Genomic DNA, 14651 nt, shown 5'->3' on the forward strand with positions numbered 1-14651 from the left:
TGTGTAGTGTAGTTTCTATCTTCAGGGTAAAGAAAACAATTAAAAATGGACTAAATAATTTTGAGGTTGTTTTTTTTTTTTGCATGTTTTCATTGGATATAACAAATTAAAAAATCTCGACCGAGAAAGTTGGAATGAATTATTACCGATCCGCCTTTTGGGTGTTTTATTTTGGAAGTCCCTGACAGGAAGTGTGCCTTCCATTTTTGCTCCGCTGACAGATCTCTGCCTGCTGTGGATCTGCCGCGTTCCTACGCGTTTCTGAGCACACATTGCAGCATGTTTGTGACCTTAACATGAACGAGAAAAAGCTCTGCGCGACAACCATCTCCTGTTTGAGTTAAAGACGTATTAACGGCACCCGCAGGTAAACTGTCCCTTGTTGTCTCCTAACCTCTGCGTTAGCTAACAGCGTTAGCCGGTTGGTGCTAATATGCTGCTGAGTTTTTAAACATCAACAAGTGAGACATTAAGGGTTCGTATAAACTGAATTGATGGTGTCGTGTGTGTCCTCTGATTGCAAATCTATTCCAGGTAAATATGAGCGACAGGCAGACATCCAGGTGGTTTACCTGCTCCAGGTGGACTTTAAGCATCAGCTGTCTACTTTCTTCCCAGGCAGTGTAAAATTAAATCAACCATATTAGCAGGAGTGTTGGTGTTGGTGGACTTTTCTGGCTAAGAAAACATGGATGAGAGGTTCTTTGGCCGGCTGCAGCGAAGTTTTGAGGTCTGCAGCCTTTCAGAGGCTTTGGGAACTCTCTCCCTGTTGAATAATTAATGAGCTACTCATTCTTTTAGTGTTGTGTTCCAGTTTGTTTGCTCAGTTGGCTCTCGGAGGAGAACAAACACCGAAACAGTCTTTCTTCCACAGCAGCGTCTCGTCCATCCTTTCTTTGTTTTTCCAGTAACTTTGTTCATCGGGTTTCTTTGCAGAACCGTCTGATGAGGTTTCCTTTGCAGGTCAGGGTGGAACACATCGTTTTCCTTGCACCTTCATCATTTCACGTTCCCTTCTCTGTGTGCATCGCTCCTCCCTAGAAACCCTTGAACGAAGCAGATGTTGGCCGCCAAACTTTAAATAACACCGTGGTTCAGTGGAAAATATTGAAAGAAATACCGTGTTGTTAGTGGCAGGCAGCAATAATATATATTTTAGTGTGTGTTGCATTGTGGGATATGTAGGATCACACCTTTTTAAGTTCTTTTTGTTCTTTCTGTCTAATATAGAACAAAGATGGGAGTGTGAGGGACTTAAACTGAGAAGAGGAGCTGCAGGAGGAGACCGAGGTCAGTGATGGAGCACAGTCACAGTCTCCTGCTTAACGAGCAGCTCTGCAGTCAGCTCGCTGAGCAGCAGAGGGCGGAGTTTATATTTGAATGGCTGACTCACCTGAAGAAGCTACTTCCTGCTGTTGACAGGGTGAGGATCGTGTCAGAGGTCACGTGACTTTTGAGCGCAAGAGCCTGAAAAACGTGACCCTTTTCCTCCCCCAGGCTGACATCAAACAGAATCAGCGCTGCCTTCTTGAACAATTGTCGAATGTTTTGATCGGATCCCCGGGACCGCCAACCCGGTGGCTCCTGGCTCACTGCTTGGCTGCTGTCTATCACCTGGGGGACCCCGTTCCTTCCACCCTATTGGTCGAGAGGTGCAGTGACATCATCCGCACCAAAGATGACTCTCCATCCAGCCTGCCAACACGGCTGTGAGTTGCCTTCAGGTTCACTGCAAAGACGGGGGAAAATAAATACAAATCTTTTAGCTTTCTATTTTATAATTTTCAGAACTGACGTACGTGTGTGTGTGTGTGTGTGTGTGTGTGTGTGTGTGTGTGGTTCAGGGCAGCTGTGGCATGTCTGGGTTCTCTGTTTGAGCAGCTCGGTCGATTCCTTGTTGGTTCCTTCAGAGACGTCGTCAGTAACCTGCTGAAGAACATGAAGAACGCCGAGGTTCGTCTGCTACGTTGGAATACACCTTTAATCGTTCCTCCTTCCTTTTCCGGTTTCTGCGATGTTCTGCTGTTCCTTTGTTGCTCTATGGTTCTTCTTCTTCTATGGAAATGACGTGAGGCAACCCTTCAAACTCTGCGCCTCTTTGTCAGTCTCAGGGTCGATATGAGACCATGCTGAGCTTGGAGAAGATCCTGCGAGGTCTGGGAGTCAGTGCTGTGCCCTGTCATCGTGACATCTACAAGGTGGCAAGAACCTGCCTGACGGACCGCTCCTTGGCTGTGCGCTGTGCGGCGGCGAAGGTGACGCGGCTGCCGGTCATCCTCCATCCGCATGTTTGGGATTGGAGCTAATCTGCTTCCTGCGTGTTCCTGTGTCAGTGTTTGCTGGAGCTGCAGCGGGAGGCGGTCTTTCTGTGGACCAGCGAGCTGGAGAACATCGCCACGCTCTGCTTCAGAGCCTTTGAGGGCTCCGACTACAACGTCAGGGTGTCGGTTGCTAAATTGCTAGGAACTCTGCTAGCTGCTGCTGTGGAGCCGCGACAGGCCGCCGGTAATTTCCCACAGATTACAGGAAATGACGTGAGGTCAGGTTATAGGAGACAACATCACATTACAACTCATTACAACATCTACACGATCACATTGGCAAGTTCTTCTTTAGATAAACAATGAAATCTGTATGATAAAAGGTGTTTTTCCCCAGCATCCCCCAGACAAAGTGGGCGGAGCCAAAGCTCCCTTAAGGAAGTGATGGAATTGCTGTCTGGGGGTTTCCTGCGGGGCGGAGCTGGGTTCCTGCGAGCCAGCGGACACATGTTGAAAGGGACCAGCTCTGTTGGGAAGGAGGTCCGCGTTGGAGTTACGCAGGTGAGTAACCATGGCAACCAACGCTGGAACGACGCTGTGGTGGGATTGGCGGCTTCAGTGACTCCCCCTTCGCAGACCTACGTGGTGTTTGCCTGCACGCTGGGCGGCTCCTGGTTGGAGGGGAACTTCCCGGCCTTCCTGTCGCTGCTGATGGAGCTGCCATCCAACAGCAGAACCACGCAGACGCAAGCGGACGCAGCGCTCACCCGTCACTGCGTCTCCTTCGTCCTGAGGAGCACCTTGACGTCCCTGCTGGGGGAGAAGGCCCAGATCAGCGCGGCCACGCAGCTGAGTCTCGCCATGGCGGCACACAAACACGCCTTTGGTGAGCTGAGGGGGATCCCTCTGATCTTTGAAAGAGCCACGTTGCTGCGTAGATCCCGGCCCCTCCCACCCCCCTCACGTACGTGTGACCGCTTGTGTGTCCAGAAACCGCTCTGACTGGTGGGAACAGTGAGACCAGAGTTTCGTACGCGGACGTTGCAGCCAGTCAGCACTTGTTGGTGTGTTGCCTGCAGGAACTGGGGGGTCTCCTCCTGAGACTGGGATCCACCGCATCTTCTCTGCTTACTGATGGCAGCACAGGTCTACCAAACTCACACGCTCACACGCTCGCACAAAGGAGGATGCTGAAGTGTCGTGTTCCCTCAGCCCTCTTGGACACGGTGGTCTCCTTCCTTCTCCACCCAATGGCCTCGGCCTCCCTGGCCGCTGCCTGGAGCCTGCGCTGCATTGCCGTAGCCATGCCTTCCCAGGGTTCTCTGCTGTTGGACCACTGTTGCGAGCGGTTAATGGCGCTGAAGTCTTCCCCCGAAGCTGTGGTCGGCTACGGCGCCGCTGTTGCTGCCATGGTGGCTGCAGTGCAGCACTGCCCCCTCGGAATACCCCACACCAAAAGCATGGTGAGTGAAGCCAAGTTTCCGTGTGGGTAAATTCACTCCCATCTCATTCCATCTAATGTGTGTGTAGCTGGTGCTGACTCTGGCCGAAGACCTGCTGCGCTCAGCCTCTCAGAACAGTCGGATCTCTCTGCAGAGGACTCGGGCGGGCTGGCTGCTCATCTGCTCGCTCATCACATTAGGTAAACTGATGAGGATCCCACAGCTGGGCTCCCAGAGGCAGTGTGGGTGGATCACATGATTAAAAGATGAGACGGTAGCCAATCACCCGTCCTCATTTTAAATAGGCTGGAAACGTGCAGGCACTCCTGTGCTGCAGCAGCCTGGCAGAAATGTCTGGAATATAGCTCATGTGTGTTATATGTGTGTGTGTGTGTGTGTCCAGGACCAGCTGTAGTGAAGCTCCACCTCCCACGGCTCCTGGTCCTTTGGCGGTGTGTGTTCCCAGCTTCGCTCAGGGAGCAGGAGATGGAGCTGCAACGAGGGGACTACTTTACGTGGCAGGTCACACTAGAGGGGCGTGCTGGGGGCCTCTGTGGTCAGTACAGAAAATAAATACTCTGACATAAAACAGCAGGTTATTTTTAGTTAGAAGACGGTTAATACACACCAGAAGTGTAACCTGGTGGAGTCGAGAGACACAGAATAGTTTAGTTTTAACTTAAATTTTCTCCCTTTTTTTAATCAGGAATGAAGAAACTGCTGCTGCACTGTCCGCAGCTCGTCACTGATGATGTCATCAACCGTCTCTTCACGCCGATGGCCTGTGCTGTGACCCTGCTCGCCAAGTCAGTACCTGGTCAGATGGCATGTGACCAACAGTGGTCTGACGTGCACAAGTCTGCCAGCCGCAGCGGCTGTGACTCCATCATTTTGTTTAGTAGAGTAGAGGTTAAAACTCTCAGCGTCTTGTTCATTAAAGCCGAGGTAAATGGTAAATCCCACCGTGTGTGTGTGTGTGTGTGCGCACGCCAGGCTACCTGCTCTCATCAGGACCCACGGTTCTTCAGTTCAGAGTTTTTGGCTGGTTTACAGACTGAGAGTCTACGAGCTGCTCGCTCTGCTGCCTCCTCACACCTACCAGGGTAACAGCGCTCTACCATCTTTAAATCACGTGATGGTGAACATGTCGTGACGCTGTCATGAACTCTTTGTCTCATCCTCATGTAGAGAGTTTTGGATTGCTCATGAACCAGCTGGTCCTTGATCTGTCGGCTCAGGACAACCTGAACCAGGTTTGTTCAGAGCTCACCTTGCTGCCGCCTCTGTGTCACCATGACGACCTGCTGCTGGTTGGCCCCGCCCTCCACGACACTGAGCACAGATACATTGAGGAACAGGTGAGGTGTGAAGTTGTGGATGGACGCTGACTGACGGCTGACACACGTCTTTGTTCCGTCTCAGCTCCATGGCAGCAGCGGCGTGGGCGGAGCCTCTTTGGACAACGACGTTTTTAGTCTGTGCGACACCAGCAATGAAGTCCCAGCTCCCCTGACCCCGTCCATCGCTCTCACCGTTGCTGCTGTCCGTTTGTTTGGAGTGCTATTCCCTCACATCATCTCTGCTCAAAGGTAATTTACCTGCTGGAAGTCCCACCCACCGCACCAGTTAATCTGGGACCGTTAACTGTCAATCAAGACGTTTTTGTGATGGTTTTTAGGGTGAAGATTTTGGAGCAGTTTGTGGAAACCGTGAACAAGATGAAGGGTCAGCGCCATCAGACTGCCCAGACTCACATCTGTGCTGCCCTCTGCAGTCTGCTGAAGGTACCGCAGCCCAGACTCCACCACACGTTTGTGTGGGTTAATGAGAATGGAATGGACTTTTTCACCTTTGTACAGGGATTCAGCAGAGGTCATATTTCTTTCAAGAGAATAAAATAAAATTCAGCAGAACAATAATGGAGGCCAAGTGTGTCAGATGATCTCAGTGGCTTTTGGATTATTACTATCATGCAGCCTTTTGAGGTCTTTTATTCTGTAAACCTTTAAAATAATCAGTGTAATCTAATCTGTGCCTCTGCAGCATCAAGGAGGTGTCGGTGGCTCTCTGGGGCCGGAAGAACTCCGTTCTCCAGCGTTGGCTCTCCTGTTGGGTGCCTTGGAAAACGTCAGTCCTCTCCTGCGTTGCATGGCTGCTGAAGGTCTGGCCCGGCTGGTCCAGGTCATGGGAGACGCCGGCTTCACTATCTCGGCCTCTCTGCTCTGCTTTGACAGGTGCGGCGATGATAACCTACCTGTCTGGTATTGTGGAACCTTTACAATGTTGTAGGCAGTTGTGATTCCGGGAGATACTTTTTATGAAACCGCTGCTGTGACTAACACAACGTCCGGAAATGTTGGACCAATCAGGCTGAAGACGGCTCGAGATGCAGCATCACGCAGCGGCTACGCTCTGACTCTGGGAGCACTGCAGCGCTACACCGGGGGGATCAGCTCCACTCAACACCTAAACAACTGCGTAGGTGTGCTGTTCACCCTGAGCCAGGACAGCACCTCACCTGAGGTCCAGGTAAACACACACACTCACACACACAAACACACACAAACAGTACTCTTGTTTTATTCCTGAAGCTGCACCTGTGTGTGTGTTGGTTTCAGACCTGGGCTCTCCACAGTCTGGCTCTCATCATCGACCTCTCTGGCAGTCTGTTCCGTGCCCGTGCGGAGTCTACCTTTACGTTGGTGCTTCGTCTGCTGTTGTCAGCCCCGCCCACTCACCCTGAGGTGCACCGCAGTCTGGGACGCTGCCTCCACAGCTTGATCACCTGCCTGGGACCGGATCTGCAAGGTAACAGCTGCAGGTGTGTGTGTGAGAGGGTCATGGTGTGACAGAGGAGCAGTAAAATGTGTGTACATCCTCAGGTGACGGTGCTGTCGCCGCCTTGCGCTCCAGCTCTTTGGTTGGATGTGGAGTGATGCAGTCCATTCCGGATTCTCTGGTTCAGTCTGGATCTATTTCTTGTCTTCAGCAGCTTCACATGTTCTCTCCATCCCACGTGAACCTGTCCAGCCTCGTCCCTGCACTGTGTGTGAGTGCATTTAGTCTTTATTAGCGTTGAGTTTCAGTTTGTATAGATAAGTTAAATTGTAGTCAGCTGTGTGTGTGTGTGTGTGTGTGTGTGTGGTGTCTTGCAGGAGATTTTGTTGGATTATTCGCTGCTGGTAGGTTCTGTTTGCCGCCTCCTCCTCTGTTGTAATTGGGTAATAATCACGTCTCAGTCACAATGTTCACATTAAACCTGTAAACCTGTTTTTAAATATCAAAATTAAATGTGGGGAAAATATATGGTCTGATTAATATACACGCGTGTGTACCCCTTTTTCTTACAAAAGCACCCGCGTAAAGGCTCATGTGTGTTGCAGGCCAACCTGTGCAGCTCCTTCCTGAGCCTGCGGCGGGCTGTGGTGGCTTGTCTGCAGCAGCTGGTCCAGCGGGAGGCCCTGGAGGTGTCGGAACACGCGGTGACTCTGGTCAAAGACCTGCCACGACGGGACACCTCCCAGCTCGGTCAGTCACTCCAGCTGTGACCAAGAATTCTCTGCCATATAGCCCACAGGTTCTACCAAATTAACCCTCTCGTAAAGACACAGTCAGTTTATTTTAACAGAGACAGAATATCAGCAAAAGTCCAGAGTTGAATTGAGTAAGGTGAATGTTTGTTCCCCAAAACCAGCCGGACGTCCTGCCTCTGCAGATAAGTTAAGTTCCTGGTGCACAGATTAATCCTGTCTGTTTGGGCAAGTAAAGAGCTGTGGACACCCGAATCGTTCAGAAAAAGGTTGCCAAGAATGTGATGTGGACAGATGAGACCACAGTTCAGCTGTGGGGCAGCACCTCAAGGCTTGAAGATAGACCAGCCAAGGCAACAAAAGAACAGCTGAGGAAGAAGCACATAAAGGTCCTAGGGGGTCTGAGCCAGTCTCTGAACCTCCAGTCCATAGAAAGTGTGTGGAGGGAGGATTTGGAGAGCTTCTGTAAAAAGGATTGGGCTAAAAACCTCTCTCAGATGTGCCTGAACCTGGTGACCAACTATAAGAAATGTCTGGCCTCTGTACTCATCCATCAAGTCCTGAGTTATAACTTTCATTAATGTGTTTTTATTCTGGTTTCTTCTGGGTCTCTGTTGAAAAGCCTCTAGCTTCTGCTCTGATGTGGCTGATGAGTTAAAAATAAAGAGCAGCTTTGGCACAATGATGCTCCGTCACCAAACACTGCTCCCCTGTGCAGAGGTCACCTTGAAGGAGGTGGGTCTGGAAGGGGTGCTGTTCACTCTGCTGGATCAGGAGTCTGATCCGGGTCTGAGGAGGAACATCCAGGAGATCCTGATCCACATGATGGCATCCAGCTCCACCAGGGGGAAACTGGGACACTGGCTCAAGCTCTGCAAGGATGTGTTGTCAGCAAGCAGTGGTGGGTTGAATCCGCTGATCAGAACGTACTGGGTGTAGTTGCGGTTTGGAGTGGTTGAACTTTGACCCTGATTTCCATCAGACTGTCGAGTTTCAGTGGAGGTAAAACAAGAGGACGAGGAGGCAGACGGCGCCAGGGATGACGACTCGTCGACGTTTGAAGCACGCCCGGAGGCCGGCGGGCCGTTCACAGCGCTGCGCTGGAGCACGCGCTGCTTTGCCATGGAGTGCGTCTGTCGCATCATAGCCCAGTGTGAGGGGGGCGATCCGGCTCATTTCAACATGGCTCTGGCGCAGGAGCGACGGCTCCACGAGTCCACGGGTGAGTTGCTCGCTGCAGCCGCGTTCACATCCGGGTCGATAAACTACTCAGCCAGCCCCCATGACCTCGCCTGTCACAGACTTCCTGGTCCTGCACCTTGGAGACCTGGTACGCATGGCGTTCATGTCGGCGACAGACCACAGCGACCAACTCCAGCTCGTGGGTCTGCAGACTCTGCTGGTGATCATCAGATGCTTCTCAGACATTCCAGAACCAGAGTTCCCCGGTCATGTGATCCTGGAGCAGTACCAGGCTAATGTGAGAAACAGTTATTCTAATGCTAATCCAGATTTAGCATTGAAATCTTCATGTGAAAATATCTTTGTGTGTGTGTGTGTAGGTTGGAGCGGCCCTCAGACCAGCCTTCAGTGCAGACGCCCCCCCCCGACGTTACTGTCAAGGCCTGTCAGGTGACCAGCCGTCGGACTCATTAGTGTTGCACCTGAGTGGCCTCTGAAGGTGGTTTTGCCTGCAGGTGTGCAGCGCCTGGATCACCAGCTGTGTGGTCAGCGACTTCCGTGACCTGCGACGTGTCTATCAGCTCCTCACCTCCTCCTTGGCTAAAGTCCAGGTTGAGAAGAACACATCCAGTCAGCTGTTCAGTGAGGCCACCACGACCATGGAAACACTGGCCGTCCTCAAAGCCTGGGCCGAGGTTGGTGTTTTCATTTATTTAAAGTGGATCCAAGCAAAGATTTATGCTTTATTCTGAGGGAGATTGGCGAAAAAGCCCTTGAAGCGTGTTTAGAAGAAACCTTTAAAAGTAAAAGTAGAAAAACATGGAGTACAGTTGTTAAAAAATTGCTGCTGATACCTCCAACAGGAACAGTCTGGGGAACTTTTCTGTCTAACATTTAGATATCCAGGTGTCACCCGCGGCTCTGGAGTTAAACGTAAATCTATCAGCATGTGGGACCGAGACCAGGTCTTGTTGATTTTCAGCTGCTGTAACAAATGGAATAAAGTGTTTATGTCTGCCAGGTTTACATTGTGGCTGTTGAAAGAAGCAGAAGTGAGGACACCACCCACCTCTTGAAGCTCGTCCAGTCAGATCTTTCCACCCTGAGCCGTCTGTGGCTGGCGGCGCTGCAGGACTACGCCCTGCTGACCCTCGGACAGGAGGAGGCGCCACAGCTACCAGCGACAGGTGGGACGCGTCCTGCAGAGAGGCTCTTCAGAAGATAAGTTCAGGCCTCGTGTTTCTCACATCGGTCCTTCTCGTCCTCCAGGAGGCTCTTTCTACACGGCAGAGATGGCGAACCAGGCCAGGGCTCATTACTGCTCCGCCTGGGCTCCCATCCTGCACGCCACCTCCCTGTGGCTCCACAGTAACGGTCAGTGCTGCTCACTCCTCCTCCTCCTCGTTTGTCTTGATGTCTGATGGATTTTCTTTCCAGGTTTTGTGGTGTCAGATGACACGCCTGCTAACCTGTCCAGACCAGCCACGCCCACCTCGATGGGACACACGTCCTCTGCAGGTGGAGCCAAGAGTCCAGAAGACATCAACTCCGACCGGCTGCATCTGATACTTGGTGAGACACGAGTGAAACCAGCAGCCTCTCGGGTGGGTTTGCGTAGCTTGTCCTGAGCATGGTGCCATTGTTCTTCCAGGAATCAGCGTGGAATTCCTCTGCTCTCCACACTCTGGGGACCAGATGGAGAACATCATTTCCTGTCTCCGAGCTCTGCAGGCTTTGTTTGACGTGCCCTGGCCCCGAGCTCGGATCGGAATCGACCAGGTCAGTCACTGTAGCTGTTTTCTGGGGTTTCAAATTTAACTCCAGGGGCGGCGGTGGCTCAGTCTGTAGGAGACTGGGCTGAGAAGCTGGAGGCTCTTGGCTCAATTGATGTTTTTATTGTTGGATTGAAACCTTTTCAGGTTCTGAGCGTGGAGCTCCTCAGTGTCCTCCACAGGCTGATGGTCACCAGAGAGGCGGCGTGCGTTCAAAGAGCTGTGCTGGAATTACTGCGGCAGATTGTGACGGCGGCCCAGGAGCACATACGGGAGAAACGCCACAGCGCCGAAGGTGCGAACCCTCGACCGGCACCTGCACTCGGGCTTCGCTGTGCTGTTCTTAACCATGACTGTCCCACAGTGGATGACGGTGCAGCCGAGAAGGAGACGCTGCCAGAGTTCGGTGAGGGCCAGGAAACTGGCGGTTTGGTTCCGGGTCGTTCGCTGGTGTTTGGAGCGCTGGAGCTCTGCCTCTGTGTGCTGGTCCGCAAACTTCCACAACTCAGCCCTAAACTGGCCGGAAGCGGTCCAGATGGCACAAGGATCGGTAGGAAAATATGTGAACGTGTGTGTGTGTGTGTGTGTGTGTGTGTGGGGCTGTGGGTCTGGTAAATATGGTGTGGTCAGTATGTTTCAATCTGATATCTGGACTCCACATCTGTTCTGTGGTTATACGTCACCTGTTGTCATGAATGGCAATTACTCTAAATGAATACACAGCAGCCTTGTTATTATGTTGTTGAAATGTTGTAATGAATACAGTGAGTGTGTGTGTATGTATGTATAAAGTGTTTGTATTGTGTCCAGGTCCTGGGGCTTTGGTCTGGTCTCTGTCTGATGGTGACTGTCAACTGGTGACCTTGGCTCTCTGCATCCTGTCTGACCTGCCATCCATCTGCTCCCCACAAGGTTAAGGCTAACGCTAACGCTAACATGCTCACGTGTTAGCCTTGGTTGACTCTGTGTGTGTCCTTCTGCAGGCAGCGTGTCCGTCCTACCCACAGTCCTCTATCTGGTGCTGGGAGTCTTCCGAGAACTGGTCCACCGGCCCGCAAACATCAGTGAGACCCAAAATAAAAGTCTCTAGTGTGTAACAGTAACATGTCAGCAGCGTGGTTAAGAATCAGCTGTAGGTAAATACAGTGGAAGGATCATATTGGCTCCCACATGTCCCTGATGCTAATGGTAGCTGACCTATAAACAAGCTAACATCAGCCACATTCGGACTTTTCATTGACCCGGATGTGGCATCAGTAGAGTCTGAGGACCTCCCACCCTAGTGTCGCCTCCTAAATACCTTTTCATGTATAAATATGTGCATTAGTTGTGAAGATATGAAAAACCTTCCTTCCAAATTTGTGCTACTTCACAGAACTCGAGTCCCCCCCGGATGCTCTGGTGGTGGACTCCGTCAGCGGTACCGGTCCTGGCTCCGTGCTCCAGGCAGTTCTTCAGGCCTTGAAGTTGTTGGTGACGTGTCCAATGAGCCGCCAAGAGAAGAGCCGTGGAGCCTGGAGGAACCTGCTGAGATCAGCCCTCAGCACTCTGCTGGGCCTTTGGGAGTCTGGTAGGGACCACCAGCGTGGCCCGGTATCGGTAACACACGGGCCAGACGGGAAGCTCAGGTGTTTGGTGTTTTCAGGAGACCACTTGGTGGATCAGGCCAGTCTCCTCACAGCTTTGACCGTTTTCCTGCAGTCTGCGGGGGTGGACGTCTGCAGCCCAGAGCCGCTGCACACGTCCTGTCTGCAGCGCTTCACCGCTGCCATGGAGGCCAAAGACCCGCTGGTCAGTACCTCTTTTACTGCCACCCAGCACAAACTTGTGGAGACACGTCTGCTAATCCCACGTTAAAGGATGGTGTTTATGGAAGACGACGGGAACCTCACTGATTGGGATTTTGTCCTTTCCTCTATCTATTCCTCAGAATTCTGCATTAACCCCTGATGTTTTCATGAACTATGATGTTTTCTTGGTCGTTCTGAATCTTTGAGCATATCCCATCCAAGCGTTCAGAACTTCAAACCCAGTTGTTTTCACATCTGTGATCCATGTTTCAAACAAGAGAGACCAAAGAGTGTTGGAAAAGGTCTGGATGGAACCAACATGCTGTTTTTGCATGGGTTGATTTTTATATATTATTCATGTTGCACTCAGCTACTTTATCATCTCCTGGACGATACAACAGTCTCATGAAGTTGACAAAATGTCTAAGTTTAGATCGGAGTCTATATTCAGTCAGGGACGAGCAGCAGCTTTATTTTTACAACACACTCTCGGATGGGAGGATGCCCTATATACTGGTTAAACTGGGACACTACCCGCAGCCTGGATAGATCTGGGTTCTGACAGGACAGAACCAGTTTGAACCAGGAAGGCCTGCTGCAGGTCATTCTGTTGCCGGGGTAACCTGCAGGCCAGTCTGTCCTGATTGTGTCACTGATGATGTAACCGTGAATGACAACGATGTCTCCGTCGCAGGTGGTGACTCGGTGTTTTCAGCTGATGACGTCAGTGTTTCAGGCTCCGCCCACAGTGGCGGTCCCGTGCATCAGAGCCCTCGGACCTCCGCTAGTGCGCTTCCTGCAGGTGCTGATGCCAGATGGCGTGATCTGAGAATTTCAATTTTTCACTGTTGATTTTAAAAGGGATGAAGATGATGATGAAGTGTTTGTTCTTCAGAAGGTCGAAAGGAGTCGTCCCCAAAGTCAAGAGGATCTGATGGGGGTCCTGGAGGGGGTCCGAGCTCTGGAGGCTCTGGTCCAGGCAGCAGAGGAGATGCACCGTCAGTTTAATCACAGATAATTAAAGACATTAAAAATTGGTCTGATTGGCTTGATTGATTTAAGTCTGATGACATCACTTCCTGTGTGACTGCCCCTCAGGTCCGCAGCTGGTGGCCATCTTGCTGCAGCTGCTCATCTCCTTCCTCTTGGATGAGAATGCCCTTGGCTCCGCCCCCAAAGCCTCCCGCTTGCTCCATGAAGCAGCGCTCAAAGATCTGATGCGTCTCGGGCCTCTGTACTCAGCCGTCTTCAGGTAATTAAGTATTTAAGCTCCGCCTTTGTTCAGGTGTTCTATGCAGACGATCGGGATCAACTCTGATCGGCTGTCGATCGATTGTTTGGCAGGTCCCTCGTTGCATCGTCGCCTCACTTCAAGTCTCGCTTGGAGGCCGCCATTAAAGGAAACCAGGAGACTTTAAAGGCTAAACCCACCGGAGACGACGCCGCCACCCGTAAACCGGCCAAGTCTCCTCCGAGCATCATGCTTAAAACCAACTTCCTGTGAAAGATGCTGCGTCCCCGGCTGCAGTGAAAACAGGACCAGTTTCTCAGTCCACCGTGTTGCCAGAAAAAAGCAGAAAGCCACGATCCACCGTCACTTGCTCTTGAACTGATTCATCCATGTTGTCGTGATGTCACATCTTTGTGGTATCGGATCACTTCCACGTTCGATTTTGATCGTGTCAGCGATGCGTTAAAGGGTTTTTCGTCCTGCTCAGACTTTTCAATGTCTGAGCACCCTTGAATGTATCACACGTGTGAACAGGCTAATGTGAAAACACGTATGACCTTTAAATATCTATTTTTTTTCTGAAGGACGATTGTATAAATAACTGGCTAAAATCAATTTTTATTTGCTGCATATGTAATAAGACAGTCTGGTCTTGTTGAATTTGAAGGGCCACAGATCTGAAATGGGATTTTATTCAGTTTTTTTTGTGTGTGTTTTTCTCTCTTTGAACACAACACTTCAAATTTAAACCATTTCCCCCCTGTTTTAGGTTCTAAACTTGCCTTTTTAAATTGTAAACTTTCAGTAATTGTGACTCCAGGCTTGCAGAAATTTTGAGGAAAAAACAAGCTTTCACAGAAACTTTCCAGGAGTTCCTTGTCCTGACTTACAGGATGGATTCTGCTTAGGCAGCAAATGTTGACATGCAACTCAGAAGGGAAATTAGTTGTCAAATTTCATCCTCCTCTTAAAATACTAATCCTTTACAGTGGCCTGCGAGGGACAGTTCAGCACTTTAGTTCACTACACCACAATGTTCATTCCTCCCTTTTTTAAGATGTTGAGTTACCTGATGTATGTTTTGGATTTTTTTAGCCTTTTATTGTGAAAACCTTTCTGACATGACTTTCTTTTAGCTTCAAACACTTAGAATTCACCTGACTAATCAGTTGAGCTGCGCCTCTGAGTTGAGTTAATCTTTTCCAACACAGTAGTTGAATAAAATGTGATTATAGTTCAATCAAGTTTCTTTGATTATTCGTCTACAAGTGAATCATTGCCCAACAGAGGACCTTTCCTAAATGTCTTTTCTCACAGACTTGAAGAGATAATAATAAAGTTGCATGTACACTATATTAAACGTAAATCACCTTGATTTTTACAATGGAGACATCTCTGCTCCCCATTTCAATTCTCCCACGGCACCAAATTCCTCATAAATCC

The 14651-nt window shown here is 50.5% G+C and overlaps 1 protein-coding gene across 1 annotated transcript; it reads left to right on the top strand.

Moving 5' to 3' along the window:
- The first annotated feature begins 180 nt into the window (after positions 1–180).
- heatr5a (HEAT repeat containing 5a) lies at positions 181–14448 on the top strand. Its single transcript, XM_011620009.2, is given in 43 exon segments — positions 181–367; positions 1231–1423; positions 1498–1709; positions 1845–1953; positions 2106–2255; positions 2334–2505; positions 2659–2822; positions 2898–3147; positions 3252–3407; positions 3474–3724; positions 3792–3903; positions 4107–4259; positions 4410–4509; positions 4697–4806; positions 4892–5061; positions 5126–5292; positions 5382–5487; positions 5747–5937; positions 6073–6232; positions 6322–6511; positions 6586–6752; positions 6859–6885; positions 7087–7231; positions 7952–8134; positions 8216–8455; positions 8535–8713; positions 8796–8834; positions 8836–8865; positions 8931–9110; positions 9437–9602; positions 9685–9789; positions 9853–9987; positions 10067–10194; positions 10335–10482; positions 10552–10737; positions 10998–11099; positions 11171–11251; positions 11563–11757; positions 11833–11978; positions 12672–12779; positions 12873–12975; positions 13076–13229; positions 13322–14448. Coding segments are annotated over 42 exon segments (6156 nt in total). The 5' UTR covers positions 181–367; positions 1231–1297; the 3' UTR covers positions 13482–14448.
- Positions 14449–14651: the final 203 nt, after the last annotated feature.

The sequence above is a fragment of the Takifugu rubripes genome, chromosome 2, assembly GCF_901000725.2.
Source record: "Takifugu rubripes chromosome 2, fTakRub1.2, whole genome shotgun sequence".
In the NCBI taxonomy this organism is placed as follows: Eukaryota; Metazoa; Chordata; class Actinopteri; order Tetraodontiformes; family Tetraodontidae; genus Takifugu; species Takifugu rubripes.